Here is a 21,803-nt window from a genome sequence, read left to right as displayed (position 1 = left end):
TTTGCACAGTTTTTCCAGTGTTTGACTATCCACCGATTTGTTTTTAAAGCCAAAAATACACTACAAAAATTGATATGATACTGTTTGTATTCACGCCTATGTGTTGAACAGGGCATCAGGGTTTGCATAATAAAAAAAAGTGTGTATAATATATATATGTGTATAATATATATGTATGTGCATTACTTGATTGAATCACGTTTTCAGTGTTGTAAAAATGTTTCTTGGATTATGTTTTGCTGTGGCTTTGTTAGCCTGAGCTTTCTGCAAACATTATTTCTTGTGATTTAGTTGCTGAAAGCAGCGATGTTGAATAAAAAGCAACCAGTCAATAAAACAACAAATTGTTTTGTTTTATAACATGTACTTTCTGTGGTTTGACAGACTTTTCATTACTTAGAAAACCTAAGTTGGAGTTGATGAGTTGAATGCCTGTATTTTTTTTCTAAAACCTTGTATGTTTTAACATCTTTTATCTTGTACATTATACAGACTTCATTTTACCAGGATGATGTAAACAGGAAGTTTTCACTAATACTTCATTGGTGTCAGATGTGATACACAGCTGGTTTTTTTGTATTCTTTCTTTCTAAATAAATACATAGGCAGTTGCTGAGCAACTACTACACTGAGAGCAAGTATACCAAAACAAAAAGCTGAAACTAACCCATTCTCGTTTTTGAGATGTGCGGGGTAAAACTGGAAAACTTGCAGCTTTTTATATTTAAAAAAAAATAATAGACAAGGAGGTGCTTTTGAAAACAAGTAAAAATGAGGGTTAGAGCTTGTGTGTTACGAATCTCTGTGAACACTAACTGGAAGAGAAGTAATGGACAATACAAAGGCTGAGACCTCTTCCACCTTTATGGCTGTTTTAATGAAGGCTTATGAAGAAAAACAACCATAATGCAATTATTTTGACATTTACTAAAGTATGTTTTAATATCACTTGATACACCACTCTTGGAATCATCAACTTGGATTTTAGGAAGACTATGGGGATACTTTTTTGACTCAAGAGACTTAAGGTGGGCTTTTGTTCACAAACAGTGTATCTGATACCTAGTACAGTACAAGTGATGTTTACATATGTTTTTCAGAAGACTCAAGCAAAGAGAGAAGTGCCTTTTTAATCTGAAAGAAAAAGCAGCAAACCAGAGTTATTTCAATGGTTTATTTGTAACTTGTAGTAAACCCACATTTCAAATGGTTTTTGTTTCAGTTGTACATTGAAAATAAAAATAATAAAAGCTGAAGTCCAAAGTATCCAGAGTTTTTTTTTTTTTTCTTTCTTTTAATTTAGAAGTAATTTATACACTACTACCATCCAACAACCTGGCATTGGGAGCATTTATGTAATAAGTGTTTTTCTAGTTTTTGTTTATAAATAATAGTTAAAGCAGCAGCAACCACATGGTACTGTACGGATCTACTTTTATATAAAGCATGTATGTACAGTGTACCGTAAAACTTCAAATAATTGCCTGTCTCCAATACACGCCGGGTCTGCTGGCAAATTGTAAATAAACGCTGGGTCTCTGTCATTGCCATTGAAGCTGAGGAAGATGAGCATGATCTTGAGCGTAATGAACTGCTAATAGGTGACAGCGATGAAAGTGACTCTCAGGATTAATAAATAATAGAAAATGTAATTTAAGGTAGACCTACCTGTAATGCATATTTGCTTAATGCAGCTGTTAAGTTTTGATAATTAAGCGTGCTGAAAGTAGGCCAGATACAAACCTGTTAGTGTATTTTAACATGTTGTATTAACAATGTACAAGTTTGAGATTTAAATAATACACTATTTTTGATAATGATACTTACTGTTTTTCATTTTTAAAAAGCATTTTACAAGTTATTATTTTGCTGTAAGCATAGCCTACATGACTGTGTTCTGATATCTACAGGGCTGTCTTAGTGGATTTGACTTGTTCTTACTGTTATTAACAATGGTAGATTTAATTCTGTTTTTAAATACAAATTCGTAGGTTACTGCTTGTTCATCTTCCAACGCTTAGCATTCCGTATCATTGTTAACCAGTGCATATAAAATACCTAGCAATACTTGAGGGTGTACAATACAATGTAATTTTCTTAAAAACAAAACTGTTACTTGGTTCCCACTGACACGCAGCCGTTTAACAAGGTTGCTGGAATGTTTAAATTGAGTTCTGATGTTGCTACAAGGTTAGTGTGAAGTTTTATGGCCATACATACCCATATACAGTATACTAGGAATAACCATCTCGTGTTGGCGAGTAGGAAGGTTCAAAGACTCGCCTTCCACATTTCCCCTACAGGGTGAAATTCTACCACAGACGGTAAAAGTTTGAGCCCTCTCACTGTGACACAGTAAGAGACTCTAGGGGGCAGCATTTGCTGTTTGTTCCACAAGACATAAAGGAAGCTGTTAAAGATGTTCTTCCTGTATATAAATTATTTTATAGTTTTGTAACATAAATATTAAATAAGTCGTAGAATATATTACCCTCTGAAAGACACTAACCATTTCGTTGTCTTAATGTCAATACAACTGCTAGTATCATTGTTATTCATTTTGGTATTGCCTAATGTATTATGCGCTAAAAAAAGCTCATGAATTCTGCCCAGCCAATACAAGGACTGAAGCTGCAGAATTGAGATTTGTGACGACGTTGCAAACTATTTGCAGTAGTATGCTGCAGTAACGTTTTCTTTCCAACCAGACCTAACTTTTTTTTTTAACTGACTGGGTTTTGAAAAGAAAGTTTTCTCTAAGCGACTTTTGTATTTTTTGTTTGTTTGTACTTTATCATATTCATGTATCTTGTGTTCTCAACAGTCCCATCCCAGAAGTGACGCGTGTACACCTTCCCAAAATTCCAGATCTTCTCGGAAACTTCCATTGCTTATGTCCTAGGCTTGAAGATAATTTAAATGAAAGAATCCTTATTCATTGTGTACTTGTGTTATTCGGGCAACTAATGAGGAAAACGTTTACGCGAATCAAGTTGTAAACGCAATTAGCAACTTTTGTATTTATTTATCAATGTATATTAAATTAGCGGTTTGGGTTAGTCCATTTCCCAAGGCTATGGAGCTTTCTTCCTAAAACCTTTCCGGAGTGTATTTAGGGCAAGAGGAAGTAACGAGTATACATACACCCCTGTGTTATCAAAATGCCCAGCAATGAGGTGAAACAAAAGAAGAAAACTACACCGTCAGGTAAACAAAAAGAAGAAACAGAAGAGACGACGAAACTGAAAGATGAAAAAGTGAAAAATGGAGTGGACATAAAGACAGTAACTTGTCTTTTATCTTTAATTGTGACTCTTGCACTTACTTGGTAAGTTGTATTGTTAAATGTAGAATACATATCCCCTTTTCAATAAAACAAATGGTGTAAAATACAGCCACTGTCTACGTTGTACCTGTGCACCCCTCTCCGCATATTAGTATAGAGGGACTTGTAGTTTTGGTAAGGTGACCAGTATTGTGATGTTTGATCGAATATCATACTGAAAGTGAATGCAGAGGGAAAACATGTTTTTATCATTGTGTTGTTTTTCTGTTAAACTAATAGTTGTGATAAAGTAAAATAGGCCTATAAAATACCTTGTATAGCTATCACACGTATACAACAGATAAAATTATTCAACACAAGTAATCCATTGTCTCATTTTTCTTAAACTTTGCAGGGTAACGTATATTTCTGTATAGATTTAACACAGAAATAAAAATAAGGGGTCACCAAATTAAAAATAGATTTATCTCTAAAGCAGCGTATTTAGATATTTAAAAAGAAAGGTCAAATGAAACGAGGACGTGGTTCGTTTTTTGTAATTGTTTTAACCATATTTATCGCATACAGTACTCCTTGTCTTTTTTTTAAATAAATTAAATTGGCACTTGGCGACCTGAAACACGTGTTTTCATTGCTAAAAACAACATAAAATGTATAAAGAAATAGAAATCTGAAACTTGTAAAATATTTTACAACATAAATTTCACAAATGTGAAAATAACTAGTTCTTAAGTTATTTTGTATTATTTATCAAATACGTTTCTTAGAGGGTTACCTGTGGAAAACTGAAAGTGAATATAGACATATTTAAACAGAAAATGTGTTTCCAGATACATTTGTTGTATTTTAAAGTCACTCCTATTGTTGTGATGGGCTATTTTAATAAACGAGGCGTAGATATACTAAAGTGTTGCATCAGTCGCAATCGTTGCAAACCAGTGGGAAGTGTAGCGTGAAATGTATTAAACAAACGCAACCCTGTTAGCATCATTTTATAGTTCTGTTTGCTCTTCAGCCTATGTAATTCTGGGCGTTCCTGCAGAAATTCTTAAAAACAGGGTGGAGATAGTGAGGGATCAAAAATGTTATAATGAGATGTACTGAAGCTGCGGGCAATTGCGACACTTACAATTGCACTAATTTGTTAAGAACTTTTGAAAGCATGTTTTAAACAGTCGCAATTGTTGCTGGCGTTTCCCAGTCCGCTTTTTCTCGTGTATTTCCAGTTGTGCTCAATGTATTTTTGAGACGAAAACCCAAGTACCTAATTTTCACTAAAGTCAGGATGTACTTACAAGCCTTGAAAACAAATTTCTATGGCATTTCTGGTTTTCCCAGCATGCTGTGAGCAATAGACTGCGCACATGTGGCACTAATCCCGCCAGCTCATTTGGAGCATCTGCATAGGACCATGATTTGTGTGTTAATTGACTAGGCTACTAAGTATACAAGTTAATAATAATAATAATAATAATAATAATAATAATAATAATAATAATAATAATAAAAAAAACTAAAATAATTGTTTCAATTAAAAATAATCTTTTATTAATATTGTACACTAATGTGTACAATGCAGCAGCATGATTTATTTTGTGTTACCAGTAGGCTAAAATACAAAAAAGTGCGCGAGATAAGCTATTCATTTGATTTTACTGTACTGTGTAGGCCTACTGTACAGATTTATATTTTTTACACAATGTAATGTGTATCGTACCCAAAACACATTAGCGTTATTTTAGCGCAATGATGTAAATGTATGTGTGTGTGATTTTATGTTGTTTTTAAACCTGACATCTCCTTATGTCGGACAAACACGTGCGGTTTAGCGAAGGGCCACTGTATGATTATGAAAAGCCATTTTGGGGTGAAGGTTGGGGCCCCACTATAGAATCTGATGGGATTAAACTGCCTTTCATTTATATATAATGAAGACAGAACAGAATGCAGATGACTGAATTGTACAAGTGACGTTTACGTTTAACAAAAACAATGCTATTTTGATTCTTGCAGCCTTGCATGTATAGACGTTATCCTTCAGACACCCTCTGCTGCAGCAAACCACAACTCAGTTGCCCCTATTTTTGTTGGAAAAATGTAGCGCAAGTCTCGCTAAAATGACGCAAATAATATTTAAATTAGTATATTGCGGCTCTCTTCATTAACATATTTTTCTTGGTACATACGACAAAAGGTGCACTTTGCGAATTGTCGTAATGAAAATGCAAGCTGCGGTATGTTTGCACTGCGACTGGACCATCTTAGTAGCCTACATCTACCCCAAAGTGTTTAAACCACGACAAGCTTCCTTGCACTGCATTGTAAACATGGCACGGTGATGTGACATGACAGCGTTGATTTCTGCAATTGTCGCCTATAACACAATGCAGTGGTACCTGTATGAGCCGTTATTGTTCGAAGAAAGTAGTCTAACCTCTAAGGTCAGCGAGACGAGGACAGCCGACAGTTAGTTTTAGAAACCTGGATAAATCCACCCTCAATTCTCTGTGATTGGTTGCAAATGTGAACGTTGGCTGCTCAGTAATTGAGATTTGCACGCCGCTGTACAGCCGCTTTTTAATGCTACTGGTTGTTCAACCTTCCCTTTAGTCACATCAAGTGTCGTGGTACTGTAAGATACGGTAGCAACATAGCAGCCTGCATGAAAATACAATACTCTGTTACCATGCTCTGGGGGAAAAAAAACTGGACGAAATGAACGTCCCAAGAAACGTTCTGGGGACACTGGGACCGGTGTTCTAAAAGTTTGAGTGACCTGTCCAAAACGGGACGTCTGGTCACCTTTAAGTTTTGGGTAAGCGACTGTCTGAGGCTTTGCTACTGTATTTGAAATTTAGAAATTAATTAATCTTTCAGTGATAAAGTGAAGTAACTGACTAAGGTATGGTCATTTTGACAGACCTCTGTACCGATATATCCATAACCTTTAGTAAAATGATGAGTGAATTAGAGGTGGTTGAATGAAGTTAAATTGGCTAATGAGGATCTGTGGATTAGTGTACTATGACATAGGGTTAATCCTATCAAGTGATGAAACGTGGCAAAGTGGTGTATGGAACTGTTGCTGCTAAACTACATTCCAGCTGTAATATGCATAATTGCTGAATTAAAGGCACTACTACAGAATAAAAAAAAATAATAAGCACACAAGGCTCAAGTAAAGAAGACCAATTCGGTTGCCAGAGCATCTCTGCCTTTTCTGAAAAGTTTTCGTGGGAGAAAGCTAAATATATTTTTATGTTTCACACAGTATGCACTGCATATCCCAAAGAAAATGATCTCAGGATTACATCTGGGCTCAAATAATGCAGAGGATATTTAAGAGTGGATGGTATTAGAGGAGTCCAGCTGCTGGATTTTAATTAAATAAAGTCCGTTATAAGCTCTTTAACCAAATCAGTCATTTTTTGGGCAACAGACTTCTGTGGCTATACTGTACCTTCACCCTCTATAATGTTTATTCACAATGTACCGTGCTGTGTTGTGGAAGGATGGTAGAGTTTGAAGTTCAAATGAATGCGAATGGCAGAGATTCTCATTCACTAAACTCATTCAGTGAGCTTTATGATATATTAAAAATGGCCTTCCCTTTTAAATTTCAGGTTTGTGTTGCAGCAAGCCACAAAATTTGCAGATGTGGAAGAAAAGTACAATGAGTTATACAAGAAAACTAGGGATATCCAGAGTCTGGAAAATGAAATCAACCAAGTTTCTAAAAAGGTAAACTGCAGGTCCCTTAAAGTTGTGTTTTAAAGGGATTTGATTGCATACTCACTATTCCAACAGAAATTGCTTCTGAATGGTTGATAATTGGGAAGCATGTAACTGTTGTACAGGCTTTAGCATGATACTTCTCCAATGGACCCTGCATCCCAGAATAGTTTATGATTGTTCATCATTTACCAGAAAAAGGGAAGAAACAGTGAAGGAAAGTGTTCCGCAAACGATCATGAGAGCAAGCTGTGCAGGAATAAATGAATAGGAGTGACTTGGAATGACCATAAACAGACCCCTGTGGTTACATGTGACATTGTCTATTTTAAACAATTCACTCTTCTCTGAAACGGTAAGCATACACTGAGAGGACAATGTAAACACATTCACCAACCAAGTGGGTAAATAGATAACTTTAAAAACCCTAAACTTTTTTTTTTTTTTACCATCATTGTAGGTTGTTTATTTAGGATAAGGTACCCTGAGAGTTCTGTAAACAAAGCCTACTAGTCTGTACAGGTGGATGCATTTGAACTTGTAAGCTGTAGCTTTTCACACTATATATTGTTTTATGGACAGGCTCTGCCATCTGATCATAAGGGTTTTGTGATTAACAGCAAGTACAGTACAATGGAGTCTCTAACCTGATAAATGTTTAAAAGTGATTTTCTTAAGTATATTGCAGTTGCCATATTGGGTGCTTTTATGATTGAAATTATGCCATTGAGGTAGACAAAAACTACATGTTTTATGTTGTGGATGCAGCTCGAGTCCTCTGAAGAAGATCTTCATGAAGCCCTTTCCTCCGTCTCCTTGGTAACCACGTTGGAGCGTGACGTCTCTGTTCTGCAAACCATGATAAACGTCATGCAAGACAGAGAACGGTCAGTATCGCAAAACATGCAAGACATAAATGAACGCTTTCAAAATGTGACAGACCTCTGGAAGAACAGCTTGGACCAAATCAACCTGGATATTGGGAACCTGAAGTCTGAAACCAGAGTCATACACAACAAGGTAACCAATAAGATCGATGAGGCCGAGAAGAACTTGAAGACGCTTTCTGTGGCTTTGGAAGACTTGGAGGACAGCACCAAGAGAAATTCAAGGGTTCTTCAGCGCAATGAAGATGAAGAAGTGGTGGAATTTAAAAAGCAATTGGACTGGAACACAAGACAGATACAGAAACTGGAGGAGCAGGGGCTGGTGATGGTCAACAAAGATTCAGAGCTGATGGAGAAGCTTGCAGACTACCAGCCAAAAATGGAAATGTGTGAGGAGCAACTCCCAACTGTGGAGAACGCTGTAACCTCCATTCTCAAGATGTCTTCTGAACTGATAAACACAGAGAAGAAGATAGAGGACCTGACCTTACAGGTGTTCAACATGGAGGACAATATGCTTAAAGTTGTATCTGAGATCTTGGAAATAAAGAAAGGTCTAGACATCCTGCAGGTTGATAATAGCATTCTGAAATTAGCAAATGACTTGAGAGTTTTGAAAGAAACGGTGAAGGAATTTGATAGAGCCCAAAAAGAAATGCCAGTAATCCAGGAAGAACTGAACACTGAGCTTTAAAATTGATATCAGTAAAGTGATATATTGTAAATGCCACTGTTATTTCTCTGTTATCATTCAGTAAGAATGTGTATTACGAAGCCCAGGAGGGGACATACGCACGTCTTAATATCTAAGGTATATCATGGCCATGAGACAGTAAGTCATGCACACAAGATACTATCTCATAGCCACAGGATATTCAGTCATGCGCACAAGATATATTTATTTTTTTCTCTCATGTCCCCTCTGGGACTCCATAGTTTACTGCATTTTATTGTTTTTTTTTTTTTTTTTTATGTAATCCATCAACTAATTTACCTGTACTGAATAAAAAAAAAACAGAACGTATAGAGCATAAACTGTAATTTTATTTTTTTAAAAATAAATCTTTTAAAAATGTAAATCTCACTAAATCTTTTCTACCCAATTAGGCATGTATATATTGTTTGCACATCCTATATGAAACATGTTTAACTACAAAACAAACAATATATGGCTTGAAATCCTTACAATACATGTATGCCACATGTATTTGATCTTTACTATTTACTCTTGCAGCTCTGCTTGTTATTTCCCTTGAATTGTTATTTCTCTTATCAACAAGGCACGGCAAGAAACAACAGTTGAAGTTGTGTGTGTGTGTGTGTGTGTGTGTGTGTGTGTGTGTGTGTGTATATATATATATATATATATATATATATATATATATATATATATATATATATATATATATATATGTTTGAGATGATTAAGGAAAAGACTGATTAAGAACAATTTAACTAGGGAACCATAGTGTCGAAATTAAAAATCTTAAAAAAATACGGCAAAAACCTCGAGATTGTAAACCATATATCTATGGCACTTGATGATATGAAAAACGTTTATTTTATTATTTTATTTCCGACAAATGTTACATCTTTATTTGGTAAAAACAAAATTCAGAGACATTCATACAAAATACATACGAAGTCAAAGATCTAAAATAAATATAAAAAAAATTAGATTTCATTCACAAAACCATAAAAATAAAATTAAACTAACTAATAGCTCTTCGGTCTCGAAACACGGTGACACAGCATAAAGGACAAACATTAATAAATTTGAAGACTTGGCCTTCCAAAAATGTCATATGTGATCAGTGAAGACCGAACGAGGATCCAACACTCCAGTCCCATTTTATTGGGACCTTTCACTTATAGAGGACCCTTCTTTTGTAAAAAAAACGAAAAACATTTTTGTTTTTCGTCGTTCGAGTACAACACTATTTAAAAAAAAAAAAAAAAAATCTGTTTTAATTTGTTCCTGACCTAATCACTGAATGAACTTACCAGATACTAACGTCATTGCTTTTTGTTTTGTTTTTAAAACCAGTTATGGACTATCAATTTTATTTAGTACATTTACATACAAAGCCTACAAAGTTAGAAACTAGCATTGCTCTTTCTTTTCTCCATGTAGTATTTTGTTAACGTTTGACATTTTGAATAAAAAATACTGTTTTTCTTTTTTTCGTGTAGTTTGAAAATACCCAAGCGCTCATGATTAAAATAAGAGACCATCCTCTACTCGCTCAAGTAGAAAATCTGGAAGGAGACATTGAACAACTAAAAAAGTGGTCATCCAACATTACAGAGAAGCAAGCTGAGCTGCAGGAAAACCTGACGGCTCTCTCTAGGGCTGTTGGGAAGACAGAGCGAAGCACTGCCTCCATTGCTAAAGACATGTCTATGAAGGTGTCTGCGGTGAAGACTGACGTCCGACGCATATCTGGTTTGGAGTCGGATGTGTTGGCATTGGCAGATTCTACACAGGTACTGGAAGAGAAGGTGAAACAAGCAGAAAAAATGATGGTTCAGAAGATTGGTGACCTGCTGGCAGGCAGCATCAACCGAATGACTGAGCTGAAGAGTTCCACAAGCAGGAATGCTAATAAGATTGACTTTCTCAAGAAGAAATATGCCGAACTGAAGGCTGAAGATGGCAAACTGACAGACCGACTTTTAAGTCTGGAGAGCGGAAGAGCTAGGCTGGTAAGGACAGTGACATTTGCTAATGACTTGAAACCCAAAGTGTTTTCCATCAGAAAGGACTTTGCCCTGTTGGAGCCCCGGGTGAGTGACCTGACCTTTAGGATCGGCAGACTGGCTTCTGATCTCTTACGAAAGGAGCAGGATATTGCTTTACTGAAAGAGACCTTTTCCAATTTAACTGTTGTTAAAACAGAGCTCCACAATGTAAAACAACAGCTTACGGAGGTGCCAGAAGTTCGTGATATTCATTCTCAGACAAGCCAACCTTCAGAATAAGCATTCTGTTGGATTGTTTGGATTGACTAGAATCAACTCAAAATTAAACAAAAAACACAAATCCCCCTTTAGACTATTCCTTTTAAAGTATGCTTGGAACTTCAAAATCAGTTTTAAAATGTTTCTAAGTAAATACGGTACTCCCATATGGCCTCCTAAGCACCTGAGTGTTTGAAAACACACACACACACACACATATATATATATTCCCTTAAATGTGGGAAGCAAAAACAGATTTCATGGAGAAATTATGTAGTCTGCATAGAAAATCTTTGTTGTTTTAGTTTTACTGTTTTACAACAATGGCCATTAAAGTAATGGCCTTGATGCCCTGAAATAATAATGTTGTATGGTACAGGTAGTAATCTGACTGATTGTCAAAGTGCCTGCTGTTTAATTCCTCATAATAATGTCCACAGCTGGCATACCCCCAATGTTAATTGTGTCAAACAGTAAATAAAAGATTGCTGTGTAAATCAATTATTTATTTTAAAATCTCAGGTGTCTTTTTTTTTTTTTTTTTTTGCGGTGAACAAAATATGTTTATTCCATTTGTATTTTTGTAATAAAAACTAGATGTCAGAATGTCTATGGGAAAATTTGTTGAAAACCTTGTTATCGTGGAACCCCTGTAGCTGTTAGTTCAAATGTGCAGTATTGTGTAGAATTAAAGTGCAACTGAATTGCACTGTGCTTTACCCCTGTTTTATGCTGCTTAAGTGAAGTTTAACTTCAGTTGTTGTTCTGGCTGCAAACAACTAGAAGAGCATTATGTTTTGCTCAAACTAAATATGAGTAGTCATTTGTGTGTTTTGTTATTGAAGTGGACATACAAATTAAACATTGGCTGACATCTGTATTGATTTAAACAGTCATGCAGACAATCAGCTCAGTTAACACATCACTGAGATCAGGCTTTTACTTCTGTGCAGCGTGTCTATACAGTAGCTGTTCCCTGGATGCTCAGTCTGTTTCACATGGCTGTGTTCTTGCTGTCGGCTTACGTTGATTTCCACTTTGTGTGCAAATCACATGCTTGTGAGATACCTTTCTAAGACTATGACAGTTAGTTGAGGGTCATCTCTCAGGGTTCACAAAATAATGTCCTTAGCCTTATTGTCATGGATACAACAACTTTCTGCAAGTGGCCTTGTAATCCACCCCTAACAATGCATTTCCTATACATCTGTCACACTAGCGTTTTGTGCTCTGTATTGAACTGCATATCTAACTGGCAAAATGTGCAATGGGCCTTCAAGGTAGGTGATGAAACATGCCAAGGACCTTCTTCAGCATGAATTATCATTGTATTGTAATCTCTCTTGTGGTATGTGGAGACTGCCTATATGTCAGTCTGTCTGTCTGCATGTCACACTTGTCTCACACTGTGGCAGGGCATAAGCCCTGCCCCTGTATGTAATGTGTGTGGGGCAATGTAAGGTTGGCAGGGATGGGGTTAAATCTATCCCTGCCAGCAATCACAGGTGTGGCCATTCCCCAATTAGGTAATTGATGCTAATTGGGGAGTGGCTATATATATATATATATATATATATATATATATATATATATATATATATATATATATAAAAATAAAAGTTTGTTTTGTGAGTTTTTGATCTGTGTGGGGAGATCTGTTCAATGCCCTGCCCGACAGCAGTTTTTGTACATTTGTGTATTTTGGTTAACCTTTTATTTTGGCCCTTGTGCCTGTTTGTTTTTGTGTTATTTTTGTTCATTAAATGTGCGCAACAGCGCTTAACTGCAGCCTGCTGGTAACACCTTGGGCTGTGACGCTATCCTGTCACACACATTTTAAGATAGAGCTACACGAACCCCTTGTCCCTTGTGATGGAGTTTGCAAAGGACCTTGCAGTATTTAACAGAAGTTCTGAGTCTGTCTTAATCTGGGAAATAGAGTTTTCCTGTCTGTCTGTATATCACATTTCCATTTGTACGTATAGTTAGAGAACACCTTATCCAATTATACTTACAAATGACAATATTTAGCACTACAATATGTAGTTAAGAGTATCATAGTCTAGGGGTATATCCCTGTTTTGTGTGTGTCTGAATGGCACAGTAAACTATTACACATCTATAGCAGCACTAATTCAATTGTGAGAAAGCTTGATCTGCACATACTTTGGAAACAGCTATTTAGAGTATCAGAATCTTGGGGTATAGGGGGTATTTGTGCATCTGTCTGTATTGCAAATGTTTTTTTTAACATATGCAAATATTAGACACAGGTCATGTTGATCTACTTTTCTATATAACTAATAGCTCTGAATGCCCCTTAAATGCATCCTTGTTCAAGATTTACTGATCTGCTCCACAGTTAAGTAACCCCTGGGCAATACTGTACTGTCTTAAAAAATCTGAGACACTTTTTTTATGTTCATTTTGGACATCTGCAAACAATCACAGTTTGAACAATTCACCCACTATAACTAGAAGCAAAAGCACCACCTCTCCCGTAAGTATTATCAGCTTTAACAGTAGTCTAATGTGGATCATACAGCCTTTGCAGTACCACATACCTTTATAAGTACTGTACTGTACAGTAGTAATACAGTTTGAGACTCAACTTCCAATGGGTGTCAAAGAAAAGTATTTGCAAGTATGGTAATTGTAATAGCAGACATAACAGCATCTGGTAGTATCCATTTTGTAGTCCATAAGGATGATGTAACACAAGGCAACTTTTTCTGGCAGCTGTTCAAGCAATTAGTTGTACAGGAATGTGACATTTCCTTCCAATATTTCCCCTGTGCAAAGTACAAGCGACAACATTAACTTATGAGAAGATATATACTTCAATTAGTTGGCATAAAAATTGTCTTAAAGTGTAATATGTTTTACTGCCCTAATAGCTACATGAGGAAGCTTTCTTTCAATAGTTTTAAACCCACTCTGATAATGCTGTAAATATATACACACAGCTGACCCAAATATATACATATACTTTATAGTTTTAAAATATGCTATATAAAAAGGTATTAGAAGAACATTAAGGATATTATTTATGCATTTCCAGACTGCACAGAAAATACAAATGATATCGACCTTAGTCAAAATATTGTAACACCAAAAAATAGCTATGCTTTAGTCACTGAGAGTGGAATGTGATTTGGTTACTGTAAATGTAAGTTAGTCAGGGAATGATAAATAGTAATATTGTAATCAAGTGGATGCACGTAAATCTTGACATGAAAGATATTATAGAACAACCATTTTGTAATTTCTGAAACATAATTAAAGATTTCTAGGTATGGGCTCCCGAGTGACACATCTGGTAAAGGCACTCTGTGTGGAGTGCAGGATGCGCCCTATAGCCTGGACGTCAACGGTTTGAGTCCAGGCTATTCCACTGCCAACCGTGGACGGAAGCTCCTAAGGGGTGACACACAATTGGCCAAGCGCTGCCCGGGGGGCGGAGGTCTTAGGTCGGCCACGGTGTCCTCGGTTTACTGCGCACCAGCGAACCCATGTGATCTGGCAGGACGCCTGCGCGCTTGCCTTTAAGCTGCCCAGAACTGTGTTGTCCTCTGACGCTGTAGCTATGAGGTGGTTGCATGGTGTGCCTGAAGTGTGTAAAGAAGCGGTCAGCTGACAGCACACGCTTGGGACGACAGCATGTGTTCATCTTCGCCCAGTGAAGGGGTGATAGCGGTGAGCTGAGCTAAAAATAATTGCACATTCTAAATTGGGATAAAAATTTAAATAATTGGCGACTACTAAATAATTTTTTTTTTTAAAGTACTAGATATGTCCTATAATTACGAACAAAACCACAAATAGTTTACAAAAGATACTAAAAAAGAAAAAAAGTTTTTAAAAATTTTATTTTGATAGAAAAATGTGGGAACACAAACAGCAATATCACATCATTAGAAAAAAACAAACAAATTATTTTCATTCATTTCTATTTTTATGCACAAAACAAGAACCTTCCAAGTTTATTTTAAAAAATACCCTACAGTGCTGTTGAATGGTTTATCACAATTTAAACACTAATAGTCTATTTCATCTAATCCTATTGTAAATATATTTGCTGTCAAATGTTGTACGGGGTTCATTAAATTCTCCCCTGGACAGTTTCTAATTCTTTGGACAGTGTATCCATAGCACTGTTCATTTCATCCATCAGATTCTTTAGAGACACTAATTCCTGCTCATTAGTTTCAATCTTTACTGAGTAGGCCACCAAACTGTCAACCGCAGTTCTCAGCATTTGGAGATCATTCTGTGCCTGGCTAAAAGAAGACTTCAAGCCATTAATACTGGCTTGCACTGTCTGATCACCTTCCTCTGTCATCTGGGTTTTAAGGGTGTCTTCAACTTTTGCTAGCCTTAGTTCGTGTTCCTGTATTTGTTGCTTCTGACTCTTATCCAAGATCTCAAAGATCTCATTCTGGGTGATCTCTGCAGTTTCAGCTGCTATTTGAAGTTCACTCAGATTGTTCTTCAACATTTCAATATCGCTGATGAAGGACTCTTGTGCATCTGTTACTTTCTGCACAGCACTCTGCAAGTCCAAGTCATCTCTCTTGGAGACAGATGACTTGATGCTTTCAATATCCCTCTCTAAAGCAGATAAGATGCTTTTGTGGGCGTCATACTTGGAAAAAATGGATTCCATGCTGTCTGACTGCTCGCTAGCTGATGCAATGAGGGTCTCTGTGTTTTCTTCTACAGCCTTTAACCTGGACTCCAAACTCTCTGTTTTCTCTCCAGACGTTGCCATGGCCAGTAGATTTTGCTCCTGCTCGTTGATGCTCGCTTTAACCTGCTGGAGACCTTCCTGCAGTTCTTGAACCTCTCCAGATACAAACTTGATAGAGGTTTCTGCTTCAGAAACAAGCTCTCTTAGAGAACTTCCAGTTCTCTGCACTGTCTCCTGAAGCTCCTCAAACTCCTGAACTGTAGATGCAACCTCTTGGTTTCTAGTTTGAACTTCTGATTGTAGAGAACTTACCTGATTCTTCAAGGATTCGATTGCCTCCTGTTTGACTTCAGTGGCTGTGCTTAAGTCTGCCACTGCAGTTGTAATTGCCAGCAGCTCACCCTTAAGGAGACCTAAATCTTCCACTGCATCGATTTTTGACTTGATGGTTTGTAATTCATTCTGTGTAACACCCTGCACTTCTGTAAACACTGAAACATTATCGTTTATTGACTTTGTTAACTCTGTTAATCTTTCTTCTACTGTTTGCTCAAGGGATGAGAAATCCCGCTCCCTGGCTTCTCTAACATCTCGAATGCCATCGGATAGGTCTTGGAGGATCTCATTTTGGAGTTTATGAAGAACTTCTTCAATGCGACGTGTTTCTGTTTCTCCTTTTCTGACAGCTTTGTTTGTGCTTTCCAGTTCTTTATTGGTGTCTTTTAAAGAGATGTCAAAGTTTCTGACAGTGATCTTCAGCAAATCCACCTAAAATTATAGAATAGTAAGATTACACAACACTGTGCTTGTAACTATAGTAAGTGAAGCAATGGTTATGACAGTTGGTACCTATGTACAAAAAAGAACGAGTGATACATATTTTTTTTTTAATCTAACTCAAATCTGAAAATCATGTTGCGTTTCGTTTTCAGAGGGTCTGATTAGAAAGATTATTTAACTTATTATTTAACATTCAGGGCTGCTGGTGGTGGCCTTAATGCTAAATATAATAGGAGTGTCCTTAATATTGAAGGTGGCTTAATATTGCCATCAACAGGAATAAATCAACCTTAATTGTGAGATGGCCTTTAAGCCAAGCTTTTCTCTATATAGATGTATACATACTGTATCTACAGTCAGAAACAATGCAGACCTCAAGCTTGTCTTGGAGGGGTGAGTTAGTTAATTTGCCTTGATAGCCTTTTTGTGAGGCTTGACCTACTGTGTAGCTAGGCCCCTGGCTTCTACCTTTGCCTTTTTAAAGTACAATCTACCCATTGTTTTTAGCCCTGTTAGAATAGTTGAGCAGTCAGACCTTATGCAGACTCAGACCTGATCCTAATTATTTTTTTCTTTTTACCATCAACCTCATTTAAATCCCCCACCCCACCCCACCCCACCGCACCCCCCCCCCACATTCTGACAGTGTACCACTTTCTAACACTACACCGGTACACTGTTGTAGTATACAAGCCAACTTCACACTAAACTCTCAGCAAAATGTAATTGCACTTCTTAATTTAAACAATTTGCAATACACTCAAATGAAACTAAAGCAAATGCACAATGTCTACACTTTAGCTGTACATGAGTTGTACAAAGAGTGTGTGTACTTATACGATGTAACTGCCCAATACCGTGGAACCAATCAGAAAATGACCCATCATACCTAATAAATGAAATACTGAAACTGTTTTACCAAGGTATATTTATTATTATTATTAAATGCCATGAGATTCTTACCTGCTGCAGGGCAGTTTCCACTCTCTTGACCAGCTCCATGGCTTGTGCAGAGCGTTCCTCATTTCTGCTGTTTATCTCGCTCACTTGTTCCATTACTATTTGCAGGTAGTACCCTGCAAACCCAGCTGCAGATATCAGAGCCAAATAAAGCGCAATAGTAAAAACTTTGCCCAGGATTCCCGAGCCTGTGTTAGTTGAGCCTCCTTTGCTACCCTTGGAACTCTTCTTTGCCACGTCATCAGAGGATGAATGAAATGCCCTTTCTTGTGCATTGTTTTTATTTCGTTGTTTTACGCTTGACATTGCGCAAATGTTTTAGTATTACAAAGCAATAGCAACAAATGTTGGCTTCACAGTGCTAACGTGTTAAACGCGCTGTATGAGTGGATTCGTGGTAGCGTCTGCTCTCGATAGCCTCTTGCTGAGGTATGCAATGTAGAGGAGGGGCGTGAGAAGAAACAGAACCTCTGATTTTACAGCAGCCCTCGATCTGATTTGCCTTGCATCAATACCCCGTTGTGGAATTTGGGTGCTGCGTTTTCCAATTTAACTGAATTTAGACGGGGTGTGGAAGAGAGAGAGGTACATAGTTTATAGAAGGGTGGGCATGATACTTGCAAATACCCGCCAATTTACAACGAAACCTCATAGTGCCCCACATCCCCTTAATCCTCAACATTTATGTTAATCGTTACAACACGTTTGCTTAATTCTTAATCTTAATCGTGTGGTTTAATTCCTTATTTGAACGCCTATATTTACGTTTATTACAATCAGGTCAAACAAATCTGCATCCGGTCTGTCTGTTAAGAACAGTATGTTAGAATTTCTGCGTGCATTCAAAATGTTAGTGCACAGTTAGCCTACAGCAAATTTCCATTAAATCGATGTGTTGAAAGAAATGATAGATTGGAACAAGACATATTTGTACGAGTAACTGGCCAGTATATATGATGCTTTTAAATGTAACTCGTAAGGTAGTTTTGTAGCTAAATCCATATGTATACAAGCCTACTGAAAGCAGCGAGTAGTGCAGTGCTTGCTGCGTCATCATGCTGATGTTTCCAGCTTCGCCCAGCTCCACCCTCATACGTGGCAGTTGTGTGGATAAGCGTATGTCTCTCCCTCCCCCACAAATCGTGCTTGAGGAAATGCAGCGAATTTCTTTTTGGGTCTAGCCATACCAGTCTGTTGAACCTCTCTCTCCAAATTCCACTTGTAATATTAATAATATACATCTTGCCGTGCTTAAAATATGAATGTACTGTATTTGTTGTCTTTCCCTGCTTTACTATGACAAAGATTAATCCACCGTGCTTTGCTATGAGTTCAGTATGCGTTTAATGTGCGTTACTTTGATATGCTTTTACCAAGGTATGCACAAGTACACTTTTTATAAGGATCTATGAGTCAGAAAAATATATTTAATATTTGATGCAGTGCAACATAGTGCCAAATTAATGTTTTTTGTATACTGGAGGCCAAGAGCGAGTTGTCCCATATAAAATACCACAATGCCTTCAAAACACACTATATCTTGAACTGTAATATACAATGGCATTACCGCAGTAAAGTACAGGAAACTATATTGATTTTGAACAGTAGCCTACTATAGTATATATATTTTTTTTTTATGGAGTGTCACTATTTAAATGTGGATACAGATTGATCACATGCCTGGCATAGGCAACAGCAGATTAATAGATATGAGAATAGACTGAATTACGATACAGCGCACCATCTCTATATTCTCTGGCATGTCCTCTATTGGTGGTGATCATACAGCAAATCATTAACGTTAAAATATGTCAAATAAAATACTCAGGAGGTTAATTACATGCATCTTGTTTCAAATCTGAATACTAGGGAGCAAGTTGCATTTAATGGGAGTTGAGAAATGACTTCCTGTACCTACTCAGCTGATATTCCTCCAACTGCAACTGAGAGGGCAACCAATGAAAGATAATACAACTTCTGAAAAAAAAAAAAAGATTGTGTAATATTAAAATAGATATGTCTATTCTTCTGTTATCAGAAAACAACCACCATTTGTTTATCAGTTAATTTGCAGATTGCCAAAAGGTTTGTGATCTGTCGAATGCCAAAGTTACATTAGTTGGGAAATTGATAGAAGACATCATCACCCCCCCCCCCCCCCCCCCCCCACACCCACACACACACCCCCCCCCCCCCCCCCCCCCCCCCCCCCCACACACACAAACACACACACACACAAATATGCATCCACGTCAGACATATTTCAAACTCTGTATCCCCACCTGATGGACCTAAGACTAAATTACCATACTGTATGTGCTCCTAAGAGTCACGATTGGTATGCTGCTTTGTGGTAGTGTTGATCTGGAGTCTGTGTGACATGCATGCTTATTTTTGTTATTTATGCATGTTGCTACAGGTGCACTGTAAAACAGAATATATTATAAAAAGAGTAATATATCATGGAGTAAATACACCTTGTGTAATCAGATAATAAATACATAAATACATTAGCACAGATGTAATTTTAGCACAGCTGTCAGTTGCGTTCACAGTGGAAGTTCATACAGAACCAAACTAAGCATATTCACTGTCTAGTGAAATCAAATACTGTACACACATTAAAAACAAAAATAAATGATTCTCAAATGCACGGAAATATTTCCCCTCACCTGGGTATCTTGAAATTCCACTATCTCTATTACCTGGGAACATTCATTTTCCCTAGCCTGAATAACCTGTATTGATCTCTGTCCTCCTAGTTTCTACCACTGTTGTTTTATTATCTTCCTTGATTCATGGTGGGCTGTGCTGACTGTGGGGAATGATCTGTCCTTCAGTCATAAAGATGAGACTGCTAGTAACACTTCCTTGATAGCCTTCCCATCTGGCCTTTTGGACATATATATTATCCTGGACATGTACATGAACTGTAGACACAAAGCTAAACCCGATTGCCACTTTACACTTCCTAACCACACACTGGCACGTCTGATGATAGCTTCCACAGATTAGTGTATTGAACCATTAGAACTGTGCAGTCTGTGGTGCTAACCACTGCCCTCTAGTTGAGAAGCTAGTGCTGAAATTGTGAGAGTAACTAGCAATCAATTCTGCATTACTCTCTGGTATCCAGAAGTAGTCCACTGGGAATTCAAGGACCCTCTACATCAGTAGATATTCACCAGGTATCACAAATAACTATTACTACACTATAATATGTTTGCCTGATCCTTCTTGGACCTCTGGAACTGGGTCAATATACACATTCTTCAAAGGGATTTTTGTCAAGGTTTCATATTTTGTACACCCTTGCTATGCACTATTCTATAGAAAGACTGGATAATATGTTTCTTCTAAGTTACTTTGTAACATTTTCATATGATTTTCAGGATTCCAGCGTAGTTCCTATGTACTGTAACAGACATTATGTGTTATGGTGTATTGTTTGGTTCTGATGTTAAAGCTCTTCCCAAAAATGGTGAAAGTGGTGCTTCCCTTCAACACTACTGGTCCCTAATGCTTTTGTTTTTCATAATTCTTTACAGAAACCTGTTAGTTCTATGAGAACCCTTGTACTGCTTTTCTACCTCTATTTATCCTGTTTTTCTGTCACATTTGGTGTTTTGTTTTGTTTCTTTTTTTTTTAAACAAAGGAAAATGTGTAAACACTGCACTGTGTAAAATGATTTGTAAATATAGTACCTATTCTCTCTTCCTCATCTTACACCCTCCAGGCCATAATTACAAAAGGGGCTAAAGGATTTTGGCCTGACACTATTGTAAGAAGGCTGCTTTGCTATATACACTCAAATACAAAATGTAAACATTTTTCATAGATTGTTGTATAATATAATAATGTAATTAATGTACTTTCTGTATAAACATTCACATTTAAAAGCAATAAAACTTAGCCAGAAACAAACTTTTAAACGAACCTCATAAGGTTATCACCAGTTCATTTTTTTGGAAGCAAAAATTGTGTTAACTTTGCATTGCAGAAAATGCTTTAAAATACTGTATGTAGTTCTGCCGTTAAAAACTTATTTGCTATTCATATTTTCACCAGCAGGGGGCGAACCAGGAATTAAAATGACAAAGAAAGCTATTTGTTGGAGAACAATCCATATCATTTTTGGAGCAGTGATTGTAAACGTGACTTTTATGATGATAAGGATAAAGGATAAGGATATTTTTTAATGAACTGTTACACTGTTAACGAGCTTCACAAATATGTTAATAACTATTTTAATGATTAATTATTATTAATTCCAATTAGTTATATTTTATTAAATCGCATACTGTTGGCTTTAAAAATTCCAGTTATAAATTTAGATCCACTTCACGCAAACGAGTAAAAAAAAAAAAAAAAAAAAACACTTTCTGGTTATTATTCAATTTCTCCCACAAATAACGAAACTCCATTGCCTCTCAAGTCTCATTTCCATGCCTGGGCGTGCCCCGCAAACCTCGATTTCATTTTCACTGTGACCTGCCCCTCAAATCT

The 21,803-nt window shown here is 36.9% G+C and overlaps 2 protein-coding genes across 3 annotated transcripts; one reads left to right on the top strand and one right to left on the bottom strand.

Moving 5' to 3' along the window:
• Positions 1-2,755: 2,755 nt before the first annotated feature.
• LOC121318444 (inhibitor of nuclear factor kappa-B kinase-interacting protein-like) lies at positions 2,756-11,367 on the top strand. Of its 2 annotated transcripts, none has more exons than XM_041255130.1 (3): positions 2,756-3,328; positions 6,910-7,027; positions 7,787-8,921. In XM_041255130.1, the coding sequence occupies exons 1-3, from the start codon at positions 3,162-3,164 to the stop codon at positions 8,597-8,599; spliced, it is 1,098 nt and encodes a 365-aa protein (XP_041111064.1). In that variant the 5' UTR covers positions 2,756-3,161; the 3' UTR covers positions 8,600-8,921. The 2 variants fall into 2 exon arrangements, with proteins under 2 accessions (XP_041111064.1, XP_041111065.1); XM_041255131.1 differs by lacking the exon at positions 7,787-8,921 and adding an exon at positions 10,099-11,367 and having other exon boundaries at positions 2,771-3,328.
• A 3,349-nt stretch (positions 11,368-14,716) lies between these two features.
• Positions 14,717-17,804, bottom strand: LOC121318443 (cytoskeleton-associated protein 4-like). The gene is made up of 2 exons (XM_041255128.1): positions 17,300-17,804; positions 14,717-16,324 (listed from the first exon to the last, which is right to left on the bottom strand). Exons 1-2 carry the CDS (start codon positions 17,600-17,602, stop codon positions 14,969-14,971), a joined length of 1,659 nt encoding a protein of 552 aa, XP_041111062.1. The 5' UTR covers positions 17,603-17,804; the 3' UTR covers positions 14,717-14,968.
• Between the last annotated feature and the right edge of the window lie 3,999 nt (positions 17,805-21,803).

The sequence above is a fragment of the Polyodon spathula genome, chromosome 7 (assembly GCF_017654505.1).
Source record: "Polyodon spathula isolate WHYD16114869_AA chromosome 7, ASM1765450v1, whole genome shotgun sequence".
Taxonomy (NCBI): domain Eukaryota; kingdom Metazoa; phylum Chordata; class Actinopteri; order Acipenseriformes; family Polyodontidae; genus Polyodon; species Polyodon spathula.
Note: the sequence above shows the minus strand (reverse complement) of the source record. Positions and strands in the feature narration are given on the sequence as shown.